The sequence below is a fragment of the Strix uralensis genome, chromosome 1, assembly GCF_047716275.1.
Source record: "Strix uralensis isolate ZFMK-TIS-50842 chromosome 1, bStrUra1, whole genome shotgun sequence".
In the NCBI taxonomy this organism is placed as follows: Eukaryota; Metazoa; Chordata; class Aves; order Strigiformes; family Strigidae; genus Strix; species Strix uralensis.
In genome coordinates this window covers 81,274,521-81,294,716 of record NC_133972.1, presented here as the reverse complement: position 1 = coordinate 81,294,716, position 20,196 = coordinate 81,274,521, and the positions used below count along the sequence as shown (strand labels likewise).

Genomic DNA, 20,196 nt, shown 5'->3' with positions numbered 1-20,196 from the left:
TGCCTGGCCTTCTGATAATCACCACGATGGGACGCAAGGTGGAGCCACTGGAAACAAAGCCTCTCTGTCTACAGACAAGCACTTGGGCAGACTGACAGCAGCGACACTAAAGAGGAGCCCAAAAAATTGCTGCGAAGTCTCCAGTTATGGTGGACTTTCCTTCCTATACATTATGTTAAGTTACACAGCCAGTTATCAATGAAATGAGGAACATTTCATCCCTGTTCTTTGAAGACGGGGGGCGGGGGGGGCTCCAATGTCTCACCTGATTACTGTAGGTGTGATTTCAGCACAGAAGAACACGCTGAGGCTTCCAACGGCATGCGAAGAAAACATACCCACGATGGAAAATGCGGTAGAGAATTTGTCTTTGACGCTGTCACTCATACCTGCAAGACAAGTGTGTTCACAAGAAATGAGAATCAGGCCAAACTTCCAAGGAAGAAAACAAGAAAACAGTTTTACATTACTCATACTCCCTAGACAAGAATTTGAGTCATTTTTGTAATACGAATTTAAAACTGGTATTTATAAAATCCATTCCCCAAGCACCCGAGACACAAACATACCTAAAAAAATCATAATGTCATGCTAAAAATGTCATCGATCTCTGAATTATTTATGCTCAGCCACCACAAAAAGGTAAAACCCAGGAAAAAATATATCTTTGGGCAGTCTTGTAGGCACCAGCCACTTCCCTCCCACATTTGACAGACAAGTGGAGGCAGGCAGCGTTCATCAACCTGCCAAACATCTGGTACAGCTCAGTGGCTTAGGCACTGGAGAGGCTCGCAAGGCAAGAGGGGAAAGAAATAAAAGTGCTCCCATCTCCATCCACATGATCAGTCTGCAAACTGTGTCGTAACCCCCAGCTTGACAGCCTTCGTCTGACAACTCTGGGGGGAAAAGCTGATGCCAAAGACAGTGAAGCACTCCCCTAAGTCACTGTGTCCACCAAGGCTGTTTGTTCAATCATTTCATGGCTGGATGGCAGCAAGGTTTCTGGGAGTGAACAGTGTCTAACAAACACAGGAAGAAACCCCAGTAAATCTAAACAAAGCTAAAGGAAACTGTCTCCTGGCCATGATGACAATACATCTCTCACTTGATCCCCACTCGCCACCTTCTGTGCGCAGCAGCGGGATATCTGATCCAGGGTTGTACAATCTCACGTTGTTTGGCCAAGTTGTTTGCAGAGACTATTGCACCACATGAGGGGAACACATCATGCCTGATGGGAGCGCTGGGGAAAGGACTGGAGCTTTGCAGCCAATGCTCCTCACCTTCTTCCAGCCAAGTCCGAAGATCTGCCTGGAGAAAGGGCTGCTCATCAGCGTGCAGTCCCAAGCAGGTGCATTCTCTGGGTTGGATCCAACAAAAAGTAACACCTGCTTTTGTTCTTGCTGAATATATCAGCTCACGGGAGAGCAAAAGGTATTTGGGAGCTCTTAGGTTACAACTTCGGAAATGTGCTTCAGCCTGCTTGGGGCTAAGACCTTACTTACTGCAGTGCACCCCAAGTCTGAGGGAGAGAGCAAATACTGCCAGCAGGTAAGGACGTGAGCACGGCCCCTTGCAAACTACAGGTCTCTGAAGCTCCCTGGTAGCTCCTGCATAGAGGGTGAGGCTGCACCACTGACCCCACAGGGAGTCGTGACTGCTCAACAGAACAGACCTTGGAAAGGCTGGGCAAGGACAGGTCGGTTAAATCAAATACAGAAGGGTAAATTTTGTTCCCCTGTAGCCTGTCACTGCATTGCTATTACAGTACTTCAGGCTGGGATAAGGTGCCTGGGGGAGTATTTTCTAATGTGCTTAAGTCCCCTTATCAGAAGGGACTTTGGCATCTCAGGTCTTTCTGGAAGAGACAGAACTGGGAAAGTTGCTTCTGAGAAGGAGACTGAGAAAGCCTTGCTCCATATCTAAAAATAAACCTTGAGGGGAACCTCTGCACCCTCTCTTGACATACAGAGGCAAGTTAGACTATGCAGAGGGGATGCTATACCAAGAGACTGCATATAAACAAACAGGCCTGCCTACGAGTGGGGTCCCAAGGGACTGTGTGAAGTGGGCTTTCCCCCAACACCCCTCTGCAGCAGCAGCTCCACTCTGGGTGCTTTGGCCCCAGCCTTTCAGATCCAACCACTCCCAGGGGAGCACTTCCTCCATGAAGCAGACTCATCTGTAAACCATACCTGAGTCTGGAAGTTGACTGTATTTTCCAATCACTGGATCCAATACCACAGAGGTTAGAATAAGATAAAAATAAGAGAGAAAGGGAGAGAAAACAAGAACATACTGTTGTTACATATTTATTTATCCAAAGGAAAAAGAAAAAAAAAAGGTAAATCCCACATGCCACCCTAGCCCCCTCATACACTTGTTTCACATGTCACGACTGGCACATCTTCCTGTGACCAGATAGGACATGCTGTTTCCAGGCCCCTTTCAGCTGGAGTACAGCATGCTAATGAGACAGAGATAACAAATGCAGCAGTAAAGCATTTTTAAGAGCCCCAGAATTACCACTGGGATTAGCACAAAGGCCTCTTTGTTGTTAACAAAGGGGGAGAAGAGAAACTGCCCTCATGCTGCAGCCCTGAGGGAATAGCCAACAGAGGCTTTAGTTAGAGAGCAAAAGTCTGGGCATCAGCACCATCATACTGGTGGGAGACCTATTCCTTGCCAAAACTCTGGGCTGGTGGTCCATGTGTCATGCTAGCCACCAGCTGCCAAACGTCCTAACCACAGAGGAGCACACGGCAGTACTAGGCAGCAAGGAGAAGGGCAGCGACATGAGCTGGACACAGCTCTGCTGGTGATCTCCCACCAGGCTCCTTAAACATCCCAGGCAACACCCCAAGGTCTGGAAAAAGGGCTGAACACAGCAAGCCTCAAGGTCTGCTGTGGGTTTCCTGCTGATGGAGAATACCCCTCTCCCTCTCTCACCCTCCTTCTCAAATTCTGATTTCATTTGCTAATTACACCCAAATTATGCTAAGCTAAAACATGCAGGAGGCTGTAATAGATTTCATAATCAGCGGGGTCGCTGCTTCTCTCCAAATACTGTCTAGCTCTTCTGAGGAAGAAGGGGGGCATGGTCTAGAGCAGGGGGAGACAAGCTGCTCTGAAGTTCAAGGCTGCCCTCTTCTCACAAAGAAAGGGGCAAGGGCAGAGTGGGGAAGGCTGACGGGCACACAGCATTGAGAGAAGCCTAGGTGCCAACACAGCAGAAAGCACCTAGAGCCCACGGCTGCTCTTAGTTTTAGCAACTTTGCTCACAAAACCACCTAAACCCATTATGGACAAGGTTGTAATGATTTCTACAGGGTGTTCCTCCCCACCTCCCCTCACCCGTTTGTTGTTGAAAAACCGCAAACAGATTTTCACGGCTCTGGAGCAGACTTTCATGGTTCTGGCATATTTTCTGTCCACTAAGCAACTGCATCTTTATTACCTCAACAGTCTTAACAAACATCTAATGTCCTTAAAAAAAAAAAATATCAGACAAATCTAGCATAGAGAGACCCCGATGGACACCACCACAAGAATGTGGAGTTTTGGGATACTACACACACAGAGCATGCATCTGCACGTGAATGGTCACATCTGTCAACGGGCTGGGGATAAGACAGGGCCAGGGTGCTTCTCCCACTCTCAGCTGGGACAGCTGAACATGGTAAACATGTGCTCAGAGGGAACGTAAACATCCGTGCCAGACTGGGACCAAGCATGGATTTTGGAGTTCCCCCATGTCATGAAAGAGGTTCCCTGTTTCCCTCCTACACTCCCACAACTAGCAGGCTCACTAAAGGTTAACTTATTAAACACTTTCAGGAAACATGGTCTGTAAATATGGACAGCTCTTGCTGGATCGGGGTTGCCTTCAGCATGCAGGAACGTGAAATCTTTCCATCCCCAATGCAGAAAACTCTTTCTCATTAAAGCTCTTAATTATTTTTAAACTTAGAAATGAAAAACAGCAACAACCAGTGTTCTGGTGTTCATCTCACCAGTTTGTCCAAAGCACGTCTCAACCCTCTTCCTCCTTCCTTGGGGTGAGGTTTCACAGCACAGGGGTCTAATGATTGGCAACTATTGGCAACTGTGAGATTGCTAAAGCACATAGCACCTTCCCTCTGCTTTAACACCTCTCTGATCCATCACATTCAACTTCCTCACCAATAGAAGATTAAGACAAGGAAATAAAATTTAAAAAGGAAAGGGAGTATTTCTGTAGCAATTTTAGTAGCTGAAGCAGCTCAAAAGGACCAGAGAAAGGTCACTGCCTGCAAAGGAAGAGGTGGGATGCTCTTGCTTTTGTCAGGAACAACCCATTTGAAAAGCTGTGTCACCTCACAAAATCATGTGTATTTGTTCACATTGACTATACATACACACCACATTACAAGCAGGGTTTCTCAGCTGCATATTTCCATGCTAGCTGTATATTACTCACATGTAGCAAGATGCTCAGAGCAGGCAGAGGACATATACCTATTCCTTTAACTTCTGCTTGTTTAGAGGCTATTCAAGAAGCAGACCAGTGGGAAAGTTTCCCTTCACAAACCCTACCCAACTCTTTCCCCAGAGTGAATTACACTGAAATAAAAGTATTTTGTTTGTTTGTTCTTAAGTGACAGCCCTAGAAGCAGCCACAATGCTCAACGAGTTCCACCACAGGGACTCATCCAGAACATAATGCCTTTTGTTAGTGAACCTAAGGCAAGCGTTTGGGGAATCCTTCAAACAAATTCAACTTCTTAAACTAAGCAGGTGTACAGCATGTCAAACCTGAGAAAGGCAAAAGAAATGCTAATCTTTCCTGATCCCGTATTTGCATGTCAGACTTGTGTGGTCCTGAAAAGCTCTCGTCTCCAACTTACAGTTGAGAAGGCCCAGCTGTAGAAGCGATGCCAGAGCTGTGAGGATCATGAAAAGCAGGAGTCCTCCTCTCCTCCCCAGAAACCCAACCACTGGACACATGGCCAGGCAGGATGCCAGCGCAATCCCAGCCATGGTATAGTAGTCCGCATAGAAGTTGTGGGTAATCGCCATCTTCACTTCATGCCCCATCATGCTTTTCGCAAAACAGTGGTGTATGCCGTAACCAGTCAGCCTAGGGGAGATAGGAGAGGGCAAGGGGAGGTCATTGCTGAGAAGGCAGCCACACAGTGCAACGTAATTTAATGTAGGAACACATCAATGCAAGAAGAATTTCTTCTACTGCAGGAATACAACAGCTGGTGCAAAAAGACTCAACTCAGACTTCTAGGTGCTACTGTAAAAAAAACAATGATCCAAAGAAACAAAAAGAAACCCCCCTATTCCACCAGACATTTGCAATCTACTGGCTTCACCTGTTGCTCAAGATCAGGGTACAAGCAACTTTACAAGGACTCCTAGTGCGTGACTGATTTTCCCAACATATTTCAGAACTCCCCTATCTCAAGAAGGACATACTTCTGTTCCCCGTGCATCTGCTGATGGCCACAGAGCCAGCGCTGCTGTGAAGCAGCAGCCTGTGTGCTTGGACAGCAAAAACCATGTAATACAGGAATACCTGCCTGCCTGTGGCACTTGGTCGTACTAAAGATTGCACCTCAATTCCGCTAGCCTGTTACAACTGAAAACCCCTTAGAAATGATTATTTGAAGTCACACATGCTGCAATGATTATTACAATTATGAAACAATAAGTCCTAGTTCAATCTACACATTTACACCACCCTTCATATCAATGCGTCTTCCCTTTTAAAAGTTTCTTCATGATGCCAGTGATCTTGCCACTCCATTTCATTCCCCGTCCTCCTGTCTCCCCCTGCCCTCCCAAAAAAAAAGAAAAAAGAAGGAGAGAAGGGGGCTGGACGTACAGAAGTCAGATGAGAAGCCCCAGCATCACTCCTGATGTGGTGCAAAACTGCAGCAGAGCTGCTATGGGAAGTCAATGCTCCCAACTGCCCCCATCACAGCCCAAACACTTCTGCCAGTAAGGGTCTCCTGCCCCTGGCATTTTGATCAGATAAACCTCATGTCACAAATTAACTGCCTGACAGAGCATCAGGCATGGATCCAGGTCTCCAAAAAATGAATGGCAGGTACATTACACTGATACATCTCTATTCTCCTGAATGTCAGGAATTTGAAGTGCTGTCAGTGTAAACTGGATATTAATATAAGCATAGAAACAGTTGGGGCAATACACAATCACTGAGTGCATGACAGTCCAGGGCCTGGGGAATTTCTCTTGCAGTCTTGTGAATCAATGTTTAGTTCAAAAATACACCCCCAATAACACACACCTTCCCCTCTAAAAAAAACCGCAGCACAAGTACTTACTGTCATAGAAGAATGTAATTTGCTTTGGATATCTAGATTATAACGGGCTCCTCCCATAAGTGAAATATTAATTAGCAAACCAATATTTAATAAGAGGGCAGAGTTAAACAGTGTGTACCTTCTCTCCTTCTCTTCTGTGCATGCAAACACACCTGAAGTTGTTATTTAGGCCATGAACTATAAACTAAATTAATGTACCATCTGCACTTTGCTTTCCAGTCTGCTTCCCCAGGAACCACTCTACTATCTTAACCTGCTGAGCAGCTCAGAATAGTTGCTTTCAAAACTAAATACATTTATTTCCTTTGATGTCTTGTAATTCCCTGCAAAAGGTTTCTTCTCCATGTTCCACACTACAAAAAAATTTAGCACAGCTCCACCTAACAGGAATAACAGAATTAAAACTCAATAGTTTTTTTCCACCACCCCCTAAAAACAAACACAAAAGCTATTTCCTCAAACACACATCTGCTTCATGTGCTACTTGGATGGCAAACAGCCTCCATGTGTTATTGCCAGAAGTCACTCTTTGGGCTGCCTAGTTCTGGTTTAGGGAATTTCTAAATGTGTGTAATTAAAAAGGGCGAGGGAGAAGGGCTGAATTCCCCACGTAAACATTTTTCACAAATACAGTTAACACTGGCTATTAAACCTACCAGCTCAGCCTAAGAGAAAAATGATGTTTCAGAACAGAGGGAATCAACCACTGGTAGGTGGGAGAGACACACAAAAATCATAAAACCAGAGTTGGTTCTGCAACTGATAATGCTGAAGACCGACCCCTGAAGTGCATGTTCAGGACTACCAGCCCAGCACAGGGGCTGTCCTCTCTGGGTTAGGACTGATCCATGAGCCTGTTTAAAAGGAGGAGAAGGCTGCAGAGTAGGGCCCTGAAGTGATGAAGAAAAAGCCGCAAGAGCGCTATGTACTTCTAAACATGCAGAGAATGGGGGATTTCCAGTCTTCTCCCCACCCCCCATTTGAAAAAAAACCAAACATGAAAGGAATTCAAATGGGCATTTTATAAGATTGAAAAATTAGAAGATCCACTGCCATTGCCCTCCCAGAAGTTGTGTTTGGTTAAAGACTAAATTTGCAGCCCATCTATTTCCTCTTTACAAGGTGCTCAGTTCTGGACAGAAGGTCTCAGAGCCTGGTAACCTGCAAAACCCTCAGGCAGATGCCTGGGTTTGCCCACATAAGCATGTCCAAGCTGAAGCCTTAGGATGCAGGCATCACATTGCTCAGTGCAAGACCACACATTCTCCCTGTGTGCCCCATACATGATCTGGGAGAGCTGAAGCACTTTGTAATCTCTTTTGAAGACCTATCAAGGACAGCTGTTATACAAGGGAGCAGGCTTATATTTACTGGTAAGCAACACCTTCCTCTGCAACACAGCTATATCAGATGTAAACTACTTGAACTTGTACTCCTGTGGCATTACTGATTTCAAAAATTCCACCCAACATGCCAGCAGCCACTGTCTGCATGCATAAGCATGTACCAGCATATGGCCATGCAAGACCACTGGTGATAGCCACTCACTTGCAGCACAACGCCTGAGAAGACACATGGTGCTGCTCCCCAAAACAGCCAATGAGTTCCTCCATGTTTGCCATAAAAAAATAATTCCTTGCAACAGATGGTGTTTTCCCAGGATCATTTATTAGAGACACTAGTGAAGGGTCCCACACCAGGAAACAGAGGAACTCCTCCATCATTTCCCATTACTGCTTCCAGTTCACCAACCACACAACTATTCAAACAGGAGGAGATTGGACTTACGAGTTCACACATAATACTACGATGTTTTTCCACAGGTTCCTGGTTCCCACCACTTTAACAATGCAGACTTTCTTCGGTCTCCTGGTGATCTCTTTTTCCAGCTCTGAAACAAACCAAACCAAAATTATTCTTTCACTGGGGAGAACAAGGAGAAGCAGGCTTCACTTGTGAACTACAGATACTCTGAGGGATGTTCTGGAGAGCAGGACACTATTGATTTCACTAACAGCAGGTATAAAATGCTAAACAACCTGCCTAAAGTCCACCTCAGGTTCCTCCTTTTCTTCCAGGCTTCCCTTAACCTTCTCGGGGCTGAAGAACTGCCCAAGAACTCCTTCACACCCCAAACCTCCTCCCAGTTTTAAAATGTGTTTGTAGAATGAGGGTAGGATGGAGCTTGATCCCAGCAAGCGTGATATAAAATTTCCTGAAGAACATGATTCTACTAATTTTTAACCCCCCCACAGGCAGGACTGTGCTTGTGCAGTTACAAGACCTGCTGCCTTTCTGCAATGCACACCTGAAAAGCCATGGAAGGGACTGGAGCTCAATCTCTTTTGTGGAAATCTTTTGAGGTTTGTTCAAATCCAGGTTTCAGAAAAAAGTGGCTAGGACACTATGTCAGCTCATCCTTCTTCACCCTTCCTCCCCATTTCAAATGTTTAAAATTGTTCTGATGGATGTCCTAAACAGAGGACAGGCATCATCAGCTGTGATGTCTTTGTGTTTCAGAACTAAAGCCTCACCATGTCCTTAAAGCACTGTGCAGCTGCAACCTAACTTTTCTTTGCAATGCTGTAGTAACACACAAGCCTTGCAAATATTGCATCTGATATTCTTGTCTTCATGGGACAAAAATAAAGGACACTGCTTACTTCCCAAATATCATCAGGATAGAGCTTGAACACCTACCTAAGCATACCAACAAAACCACTGTTTCCAAGCTACTGGATCAGCGAGACAGCTGCAAGGGCGTACAGTCCGTTAAAAACAGAAGAAGCTGTAGCTATATAGAAGCATCACAAAGATGATGTCCTCCAAGAGTACAGACTAGGACTGTTTTTTAGGGCAAAGACTTGTGCTGCTGCTTTCTAGGCTAACTGTGTTTAAAGGCGGCAGTATGGCTCTGTTCCGAACCGTGCATGTGTTCCCTTCGTGCATACGCAAGTAGTCTGGGTGTCCTCAGTCGTCCTCACTGGCCTGCCCCGACCTCTGCCTAACTCCACTGAATAGCAATCTCTTAGAGAGATGCAAGACAGGGAAAAATAAAAGCAAGCTGTGGCGGGGGCGGGGGGGGGAGGGCGGGGAAGAGATAAATCACCTGAATTTACAAAGGAAACAAAAGACACTTTTGTCGCTGTTATTTGAAAATTGTATCATAAAAATAATAAATCAAAAGAAACACTATTTATATGCAAATAGTTGAGCTATTCACTGCTCACAGGTCACTCCTGATCTTCTATCTAGAGTAACTACAGGGAACGCTTCTGAGAAAAGCAGCAAAGGGTATTTTACATTAATGATTGTACTTAAGCAGAATATTGCCATACTCTTTTCCTTACTACCTGATAATAGCCATTTCTCTCCAGAATCTACACAGCATGAAGCTCAGAAAAGCATAAACACAGAGGTGGAGCAAAAGAGGAAATTGGTCAAATTAATATTTGTACTACAGAAGCACTTCACAGGCTCAGCAATGGATCAGGGCTATATTAAAAAAAAAGCACAATAAAAAAAGATGGTACCTAATCTCAAAGAGCAAGGTCAAAATGATTTTTGTAGCAAGATTCTAGAAAGGAGTGAGAACAAAATAATTCAGAACAACTGAAGCAGTTAGATAAAACACAGTTATAAGGCCTATAACTGAGCCCAAGCCAAACCTTCTACAATGAAAAGCTCAAAGCAAGCACTAGAAGCAGCACAAGGTTTTGAAAAGCTGTTGATGACTGTTTACTATTTCAGCTGAAGGCCAACAATGAAAATCACCACCCAAACAACACACATTGCACAGACTTCACGTGGACATAAGGGTTCACTTTCAAACTGCCTAAGAATGACCAGATCTGGCATGTCAAACGTCTCCGTCAGCACAAGACAGTCCCCGACACCATATTCTTCAGATTTTCTTAATTTGGGTTTTCGCGTTTCTCAGTCATTTTTACTTTTTACTCTGGGAAGAGGAAGTAGATTTTGTTGTCAATAAGTGCTTTATTGAGTCACAACTTAATAAAATTAAGAGAAGCAACACTTAACTTGGTTACACTTCTCTGCAGAGCCAAACATTATTTTGCCCTCCACTCCTGCTTTGTTCATACATTAGGCGTTGCTACAATCCATATGTTCTTTTTTTATTGTCACACACCCTTTGCTTTTGCACTCAGGCCCCCTTTTAACCTTTCTTGTAAGTTAGTCCTTCCAAACTAATTCCCATTACTGTTTTTCACTCCACTGCTGTTCTACCCTCAAGTAACGGATAGCCTGTGGGTTATGAGAACTGGCAAACACCACCTCTGCTTCAGCTGCAGCGAGGATTCCGCACGAGGGTGATTTCAGCTCTTCTCTACCCTGCCTCATGCAGCAGTCTCCCTTCAGTAGATCCTTGCTTCTGCTCTGATAGAGGTTATACTCCATGGATACATAGCATCATTATATGAAAAAATCCTAAAAGAGATTCCAGATGTATTTCCATTCCAAGGATTAAAGAAAGAAAAAAAACCCACAAAAAACCAAACCATAAAAAAGAAAGAAAAAAACCCTGGCCTCACACCTGACATCAAAGAACACCAATAGCACCTGACTTTTTACTGAAAGCCTTCCGACTCTACCAGATATTTACTCTTCCATCCTTCTATGTGTTAAAACACTGAAGTCACCTGCTTCAGACTGACTCTCCCCAAGTCTCCAACACCATCTATCTTTCTGATTACTTTCTCCATCCTTTATTTCTATATATACACCAGCCCGATGTTCTCAAAAAAACCCCCAAACCCCAAACCAAAAAACACCACCCCAAAATCAATAATTTACAATAATAAAAATATCATTCAGATAGCAACAAATAAGCGATATGATTTGCAAAAGAGTCATCATCTACAGAACTGGCTCTCATTTAAGTGGCCTGCTGTTCCTGGAGGTAGCCCGCTTTGCACAAAAGGACCTGCTCTAACTGACTGTGATGGGCATCAGGAGAACGGCAGCTCTTAGGCTGTCTGGACTTCATAGGTCAATGTGAAGATCTTAAGAGAAGTCAAACCAATACCCATTAAAACCCCATGCAAGCAAACTATTGCTTTCTCAGTAACTGGAATAACACCAGGAAAACTCCCCCTACCCTCAACCTATTCTTTGATTTTGCACTGAAGTCACCAGTTCAGAAGGAATTTGCATTAAACCTTTCAGTTCTGACTGATTTACCAGGAGGGTGAGTGTGGAAAATAAAAAATATTTTTATCCATTTACTCAGAGACCCATTATGAGTTTTCCCATACTCTGGAGCCCACACACACTCTAGGCTTCCTATTCAGGGACTCAGTAGGAAAACTGTCAACAAGCTAACTCTTTATATCTCAGTGGAAATTAAAACTATTCATTGGGAGACTTTAAAAGTCTCATGGGGAGGGGAACCCTACCAGCTTCCAGCTCCCAACGCTGCTGAATTCTCATGGGATCCTCTGCGTTTCAGGAGCACAGCTTTCAAAAATCAGAATGTATCTTTAAAGCCTTCAAATGAAGCCACCCATCTCTGCATCACTTGGCAAAGACAAAATAGACAAAGCTCAAATCAAGCTGCTGAAAAAGGATGTCCAAAATGACAAGTGTCCTGTGGTGATGGACTTCTGCTGGATTTTTCTGGCTGCTAAATGATAGTCAGTAGCTCTTTGAACATGAAAAGAGCTATGGAAGCCCAGCACAGAGGCTCAATCAATCCTCAGAGCACAACAGCTCTGCAGCAGGAGGTAGATCAGTCCAAAATGCAGAGCTGAAGCAACCTACTCACAGCCATACTGCGTTAGTGGTACACAGGGTTATTTATACCTTCCAGAATTTCTGTCTCCATGAACTCTCTTTGTGCCTATTTATTTTTATCATGGAGGACCAGCAGCCTGATACAGTGTATTTTCAAAAAGCCTAATAGTAAAGGAATATTGAAGGCTATCAAGTCACATATAGAAATTATGAGGTGGGTAAGGAGCTGACTGATGGGCAGACAGCAATAAGGGATAGAAAAATGAAAATCATAAGTGGGCAGCAGGAGGTTAGTGGCGGGGTGACTTGTCTTTTTCTCAGAAAAAAAATCCTGTTTAATAACCTCACTAGGGAGCTTGGCACAAACCTTAGGAATGTGCCAACAAAGTCTGCTGGTGACAAAGTGAGGTGCTGCCAGCAGTACAGCACAGCAATGGGACACTGGAGAGAAATGGGTGAGTTTGAGACCCTGTGTGGCAAAAGACAGTAAAAATGCAAAATACAAGGTAAGATACTCTGAGACTAATGGGAAATGCTTCTGCTGGAGGATAAGCTTTTAGCAAATCCTATGTTGGACTTGGTTATATACTACTTGAACACAAGTGATTATAAGGCACCAGTTTATTGTGTCCATGACGTATCTGCAATTCAGACAATGAAATACTGGTGCTCTTTCACAATTCTGGTCATCAATATTTGAGAAACTAAAGCTTTGGCAAGCCTGTTTATAAAAAGAGGAGATAGACGAGAACTTCAGCTCAAAGGAACAGGGCTGCTGTCTGCTCACATAGCATGAGAAAAGAGAAAAAAAGATTTAAGTTAAAGATAGTCACAGACATGAGCAAATGGGAAGGGAAAAAAGACAAAGAACCCGGACAGCTATAGTGTATTTGAATTGATTGCTAAAATGTATCCCAGTACAAGAGCAATTTGGAGTCTGGAATGGCCTTCCAACAAAAGCACAGGACATAAATACTAACAGCATTTAAAATGAAGCTCATTTCATGAGAGCAACTGTATAACTCAATGACCATAATAGCAAAAGACTGATTGCAATAATTTGTTTCAATCCCGTATTGAAATCAATCAAACAAAAAAAGATAGGAAAACTCAGACATAAGGTTGTCATTGCAATCTTCAGTTGCTCATATGCATTATGATACGGCACTTAATTAGATGATCACACTTTAGTTTTTCCCTGAGAATGCTCACTGCAGTCAGTAAATGAGCAGCTATTAATGATATCTCTACCTTTCTCATTCAACATGTGCCTCTCAGCCTTATTGTCCAAACCTCCCAGTGAGTAAAAAATCATAGGTTTCCTCAGAGACATTCCTACAGTGCTGTCAGAATATTCATGTACTTCATAAATAACAATGAAATCATCTTCACCACCTTATTGGAAGAGTAAGGACAAAGATTATTCCTGTTTTGCAGATAGGGAGATCAAATACAGAGAAATTGTGTCCAGAATGAAAAAAATCATGCAGCAATACCCCTTGTAGGTGCTGATATAAATGCTCCCAGTTTTCTGCAAATCAAGCCTCAGAATTACATGCTAGAGAGAGACACTGAAAAAATTGTGATTAGTAACATCACTGAAAGAGCCTGATTCCGGGGAAATTTCCATCATCGCACAAGAACATCCCTAGCAGACACATGGAATGAGCAGAGCTCTTCAGGAAACATTCAGCTTCATTTCCCCAAGACTGTCCTCTTTCCTTCTGCAACCCTCTGCCTCATTCACTACACACCTTCCAAATTCTGCAACAAATGAGGAACAGACAACAGCTTCATTCCCACAGCATCGTCCATCCTATGCACTGATTCGTCCATCCTATGCCCTGTGGAAAAAATAGGTCGTAATCATGTTATTAAAGGCTGTATCACCGTGCCTTCATGCCAGGAGGCCAAGCAAGGGTTGCCCAGGCAACCTGACTTCTTGCATTTCCCAGAGCGTGACTTGTCAAGGTTTACATTCCTCTAACATTACCAACATTAAAAAAAACACAACACAAAGAACACCTCAAATGTCATTGTGTGGAGCCGTATCTGGGCCATCAGGAGGTTTCAAGATACCTATACATCCATTGCTGCTGTCTACTGCTGGAGCTATGGAGGAAACCTCATCAGGCAGAGCAGGTGAGCTGGGCAGTAGGGTGGGGTGAAGCACACATTTTAGGAGCAGATTTCACAAGAGAAGAGTGCCGAGACTGAATCCTTGGGCTCGACAGTTTGTTCTGGAGGGAAAAGGAAGCAAATGATTGCAGCCCCTTTGGGTCTCCATGCTCTAGCTCTCCTCTCCTCTTTCTCTACAGCAGTTAATTCCCTCCAGTTCCCTGTTGCCTCTGCCCCTCTAAGTCCCCTCCAACTATCTTTATTCTTTGCTTCCACAACTCTTTTCACTCTCTTATTTCCTCTCTTTGCTGCTGTTCACTCATCCCCTCTTACTGCTCTCTGCCTCCGCTTGCTTCCCGAGGTCTCCTCTCCTATCCCTCACATCCACATCCAAACTCACCCACTCTCTCCCCTCTCGGTGCGCATGGGCCAGGGGAGCACCGGCAGCACCAGGGCTTGCTGCCAGCCCTCCGCACACAATTCCTGCCCTGCAAAACTGGCTCCTCCAGGAGGAGAGGTAGCACTGCGGACACAGAGCCAGTGTGCCAGCCAGGCACGAAGCAGCTGTGACAGGCTGGAGTGCAACCAGCAAGAGCCTGGGGAGGACTCAACTGGTCTCATTCAAGCTTAAATAGAGGCTGACACCCCCTCTCCTTTTTTTTTTTTTTTTTTTTTTACTTTTTTTTTCTTGCATATTTGGCTTTTCTCAGTGGCATCAAAAGACATGTCCTCAGTAAAGCACTCCCTTTTACCCCTGTCCCCTCCAAACCCAGCTCCTCTCAGAAGTCACTGTAGCCCTTGCCAGGGATACAGTCAGGGCATGCATGGGCTCTCCTCTTCCATTCCTGTAGACCTAGCCATCAGAAGAGGACTTACACTGATTGGTTTTATTCTTGTTACTTGCTATTTACCATGTACTCCATGTCCTGAAAGAGTTGCACAAACTCCATCAGTTCCTGCTCCTGGACAACAGGGAACCACCAGGAGAAACCCAGCCCCTCCTGAAAGCTGATTTAACATACAAAAGAGCAACAGAAATCACTGGCTGGTTTTGATTGAGATAGAAATCTCTGTGGCTGACACACAGTCCTTTATAAGACTTAAAGGCTGCCTTCAAGTAGCCTCCTTGAACTGTTTTAACTAAATTTCCCACATTTACCTGACTACTCCCTGGGACTTGCATGGAATATATAAGTTTGGCACCATTTAAACCACCAAGAAACAGAATCTGGTGAAGGAACACATCCGGTGGATTTGTACATAGTAGCTTCACATGGAGTTACCTGTATTACGGGTCCAGGGACCTTGCTTGCTCTCTCTAGCTAATAGACCTGGCTCTTCATCTGGCACAAGTTTTAAAACAGTAGTGTAGTTGTAGGTGTGATGGTCTAAGAATATCAGTAAAGCTTTGTAGGGAGGGTTAACCTCTTCTATTAGGGAAAGAGACTGACTGTCAGACATAAGGCTTTGTCACCCTCCCCTCTGCTATTTACCAAAAGGAAAAAAAGCATCTAAGCACACAGATCTAAGCCTCAGGCTTAGGAAAAAGAAAATATATATAGCAAAACAAAACAGGAAACTAGATTATGTAGAAAAGTCATGGCAGCGTGTTGCTCAGTAGCAAGAAAGGTGAATGACATTTTTTTTTTCATTAAAAGGAAAGCCCTTGAAAACCACAGCTTTCCTAACTTCAATCCACACACATATACACACACAATACTTGTCACCACTGTACCCCTTCTTCCTTTCCATGTTGTGTCCTGCATGCTAAAATCCTGGTGTCTATTTGGATGCTTGATCTTTGCTGGCCACTTTTGTAATTACATCAATATTGTTTCTCTAAGCTTGGAAAGATACCTTGGAAAGGAACTGCTATAAACCTGTCTGTCCACAGGAGCACTCCAATTTTCCTCTAGAGATGAGCAAAAGGGAGGTTTTGTTATTCAGCCTGGTCAAGCAGTTACTTTTCTGTTAAGGAATATCTGAAATGTTTCCCACCACAGGGGAAGAGAAGAACAACTGCACAGAGGTGAGTTTCCACAGAAGCATCAAGCTGACAGTCAGGTAACTGCTGATAGGCTTCTGAAGCGGTGCATTTCCCAGCACACCAAAACACATGGCAGGGCTCCATGCTGGTGCAGCAGAGATCAGCCTGCAGCAATTGATCTGTTTCAGCCAATAAACAGACCCTTTGCCCCACAAGAAGGAAAAACATGCATCTTACCAAAATAATGCAAGCTAACGTACAATGCACCTTTAAAAGGTGTAAGGGCAGTTGGCACTTTGGGATTCCCCTAAATTCTTAGATTTAGATACAATTCCCCTAAACACTCTTCCCTGCTGTTCTGCCAACAGATCTCCATGCTTTCTTAGCACTTATTTCACACAGGTCAAAATGACTGTCCTGCAGTTGCACTGAAATGTATGTTTGTTTCTTGTTCTACAGATGAACAGGGTAGAGATGAAGTTTTTGGAGAAACTAGCAGTGAAAAACCTGTACTGAGTTAATATTATCAAAATATTTCATTTGCTCATGATTGAAGCTGACTTTTCGGATAATGTTTTGAAATTTTTGTCAACAAAACTCACCAAGCCTATTTTACAAATGACATTTCAATACACAGTTGGAAACAATCATTCCCTGTATGCAAAAATGAATTTAAACTTTTATTTCTAAAAAAGTGTTGAGCCAACTGGTGAAATTCTGAGACTCAAAACATTAGGGATGATTTAACCAGGTCTAATTAGCACATCTAGATTTCTTCAGCATTAAAGAAGAAAATACGACCACATAAAACCAAAAATCTCGTTATGAAGGCTAATTATTCGTGCGGAAAGTCACAAGGTGCACCAATCACTCAAAAATAAAGCCACTTAAAGCTGTTCGGGAGGGGGGGAGGCAGCTCTCCTTTGGTTTTGCAACCAACAACAGACACTACGTTACACCCCTGGGGCAGGCTACTGAGTAGGTAAGGGCAATGTTAATTTACAACACTCTGGACTCCTACCAACATCCCTTGTCTCACTTTAATTTGTTTGCCATGCAAACTCTCTTGCTGGCTGAGCATTGCCCATCAAATGCCCATGCTGATTTCCTCCAAACATGGGTTGTTACCACAGCTGCCAGATCTTTCAACTGCAGCTGGACCACTGTCCAGACATTAGTTGTTCTCTTTAGAGACATCTCCCAGAAGAGCACTAGCAAACCGCTCCCACCCTATGGATTGATTAAAAAACAGGAGATAAATTTTATTTCTTTTCTTTTCCACCCAACACATGGGCCACCTCCCTGTAGAGCAAACAGGCGTTACAGAAGGTCAGTGGCACTTTCCACTATGGGCAGTGTAGCCAAATGGACCAGTAAAAGCTTTCAGCAGGCAATGGGAAGAGTGTGATTGTTCAGAAAGGAAAATAAGCCTGTTCATTGCTTGGACAGTGATTCAAAATTGCATTTTTTTTCCATCCCAGAAATATTTCACCCACTTGAACACTACTTCTTTTTATTACGGAACTTGTATCGGCTGCCAAAATGGGTACATATGAAACTAGTGTAATTCCTGTAACGATCTGTTATATAGGATACACTAATTTCACTGGTACATATGAGTAAAATTACATTGGGGTTTCCAGCTGTAAGGGACTGCAAGTGAGCCGTTTATCATTGAAATGTATGGGGAGTAATTCAATCACAGGAGGCTGTTATGACAATGCAGTGAGGAATAATAATCAGCAACACAATGGCCCCTAACTAGAGCAAAACAGTTTCCAGCCCTTTCAGATAGAAAACAAAGAATAAAACAAATCACAAACAAAAACCCCTCCACACAGATAGGAAAGCTCAACAATGGACTCAAGGGGAAATAGGGGATATCTGCAATATCTGCATCAGGCTCAATGGCATCCTTTCTCCCAGACAAGTACCAGCTTTTTACCCATTCCCTGCTACAGCAACTATGGGTATGTGATAACACACAAAAGCAGAGAAATGCTTTCTTCTGTTTACTGACCCACTGGGAGACACATGGCCTGCAGTTTGATCACATTCTTAATTCTGGATTTCTACTTTTCTCCTGTCCTCACTCAGTCTGTCAACACTCCCATGCACCCAGAATGAGAGAGAAGGTCCTTCCTTCCAAAATTTTTAGTTAAGCTCATTTTATCCTTTTAATACTACTCCTTTCTTGCTCTTCCTACAGAAATGCAGCATCCCCCCAGAGCTGGGTCAGAAAAGCCTTAATGTGTGGGGCTGCAGAGAGAGTTTAAAGAAAAAAAGCCAAGGAAGACATAATAAAAACCACCAACAATATCCCCAACAAATCCAACATCAACAAAGAGGCAGAAATGACCATGTTCTCTATCACTTAAAGTTTGAAAAGAGTAATGTACTGACAACTGCTATATCTAAATGTATTTGCAGGCAAAGAATCTATAGCATCAAGATGTGTAATAGCACTCTGTTTTACACATGAAACCTCCTTAAGTCTCTCCTTAAACAGGAGTGTACCCCTACCACGAAGCTGGTGGAAAAAGTAATCAGTCATGAATAATAGTCATAAAACCATTTTGATACTTAGCATTCCTCCAAGGACAATATCATTATGTATGGCTTAAATAAATCCCTCTAGCATACAGTTGCATCTTTATAATTTTTCTTAAAAAAACCTCAGGTAATTTATTGTTTCTTTCCCCTAGAACGTATTTTCTTTCATCTGCAAATTCAAGAAGCTGACTAGCTGAGAAAAGCCAAATTTAGAGTTGGTTGGGAAATTCCAAGTCCAATTGTGAGACATTTCATTGCCTCAGAAATAGATTTTCTCCATATTCATCATTTACTCTGCAGAAGATCTGCAAAAAGGAGGTGGGGGTGATGGACATCACCAGGTTAATGGCTCCTCACAGACCCCTATGCTTTTCAGAACTCTACCAGAAAAATGTCATTTACATTGCAAAGCCATGTTGTGTGCAATGCAGATCCAGGAACTGTAATCCCAGACACACAGTTAGGTGCAAACAAGCTAATTAACACCAGTCTGCCAGCTGCACCAGAAATCACAGCAGGGACCTGGGTATGAATACCACAGGCCCAAATCGGACTTTTTTTACCCCTCACTGATGAAGACTCCTTAATTTGTTAGGCACTGATGTTAATGGTGACATTTTTCTATTCTGGATTAAGTCTGTTCCAGCGCTGACTGATGCCTTTAGCACTGACTGACTGAAGCTACAGCTACCCCAGAGACTTCTGGCAGCAAGTATTGGCCAAGCGCAGGGAGCATCACCCCTACCAATGGACAGAGCTACTGGGTGAAGTCTCCCTGCAGCCCCAGGGGTCAGAGCAGGCAGCATCTGAAAAAGTAGGGAAAAAAAAAAAATCCAAAACATTTCCAATGTTTTCTGACTAGTGGGTAGTCTGATACAGATTGCAAGTGGCAGTGTAAAACGGGTGTTTATGGGCACTGTCAGGCCTGTGAGAGGGAAGAGGGGAGCCTGAACCAAATCTGACAGGTGCACCGGTGAGTTGAAGATCCAGAAACTCTTCATCTTTGTTTTAATTACAGTCACACACAGAGTCTCCTGCAAAGCACCCTGCAAGACAGGAGCGTGGCCGTTTTGGTGACAAGAGGAGTCAGCTCTTTCAGTAAACCATGGAATTGATAATTTAGACTCTCAACCAAAAACTGCACCCTACTGCTGCCACTTGCAGGCTACCCCCCATCCCCAGAGCAGCATCACTCAGATGATGCAGGAGAGGAAAGCAAACCAGCAAAACAGCAATGCTTTAAAGAGAAACTGTAATGTGGTTTAGGTCTGCCATGGGTCTGGCACTTTAGAATTGGGGGTGCCACTTCTCTAACCAACAAAATGTGTTGTGTGATGGGCAGGAACCCAGAGATCAGCTTCCTTAAAACACAGTCTCCAGAGGCACACAGGGCTGAAGGTGCACTCTGTAGCCATGGCAAAAATTTTCAAGAGATGTCTCTAAAGA

At 43.7% G+C, this 20,196-nt stretch overlaps 1 protein-coding gene across 2 annotated transcripts in view; it reads right to left on the bottom strand.

The window, feature by feature from the left end:
* Window positions 1-20,196, bottom strand: part of SLC22A23 (solute carrier family 22 member 23) — a 116,968-nt gene that overhangs the window by 9,741 nt on the left and 87,031 nt on the right. Inside the window, exons 6-10 of one of the 2 annotated variants that reach the window (XM_074873009.1) lie at window positions 13,847-13,936; window positions 8,127-8,229; window positions 4,887-5,119; window positions 2,196-2,228; window positions 266-389 (exon numbers count right to left, since the gene is read on the bottom strand). In XM_074873009.1, the coding sequence (XP_074729110.1) occupies window positions 266-389; window positions 2,196-2,228; window positions 4,887-5,119; window positions 8,127-8,229; window positions 13,847-13,936 (583 nt within the window). The remainder of the gene's footprint in view (window positions 1-265; window positions 390-2,195; window positions 2,229-4,886; window positions 5,120-8,126; window positions 8,230-13,846; window positions 13,937-20,196) is intronic. The other variant, XM_074873020.1, reaches the window with a different exon arrangement.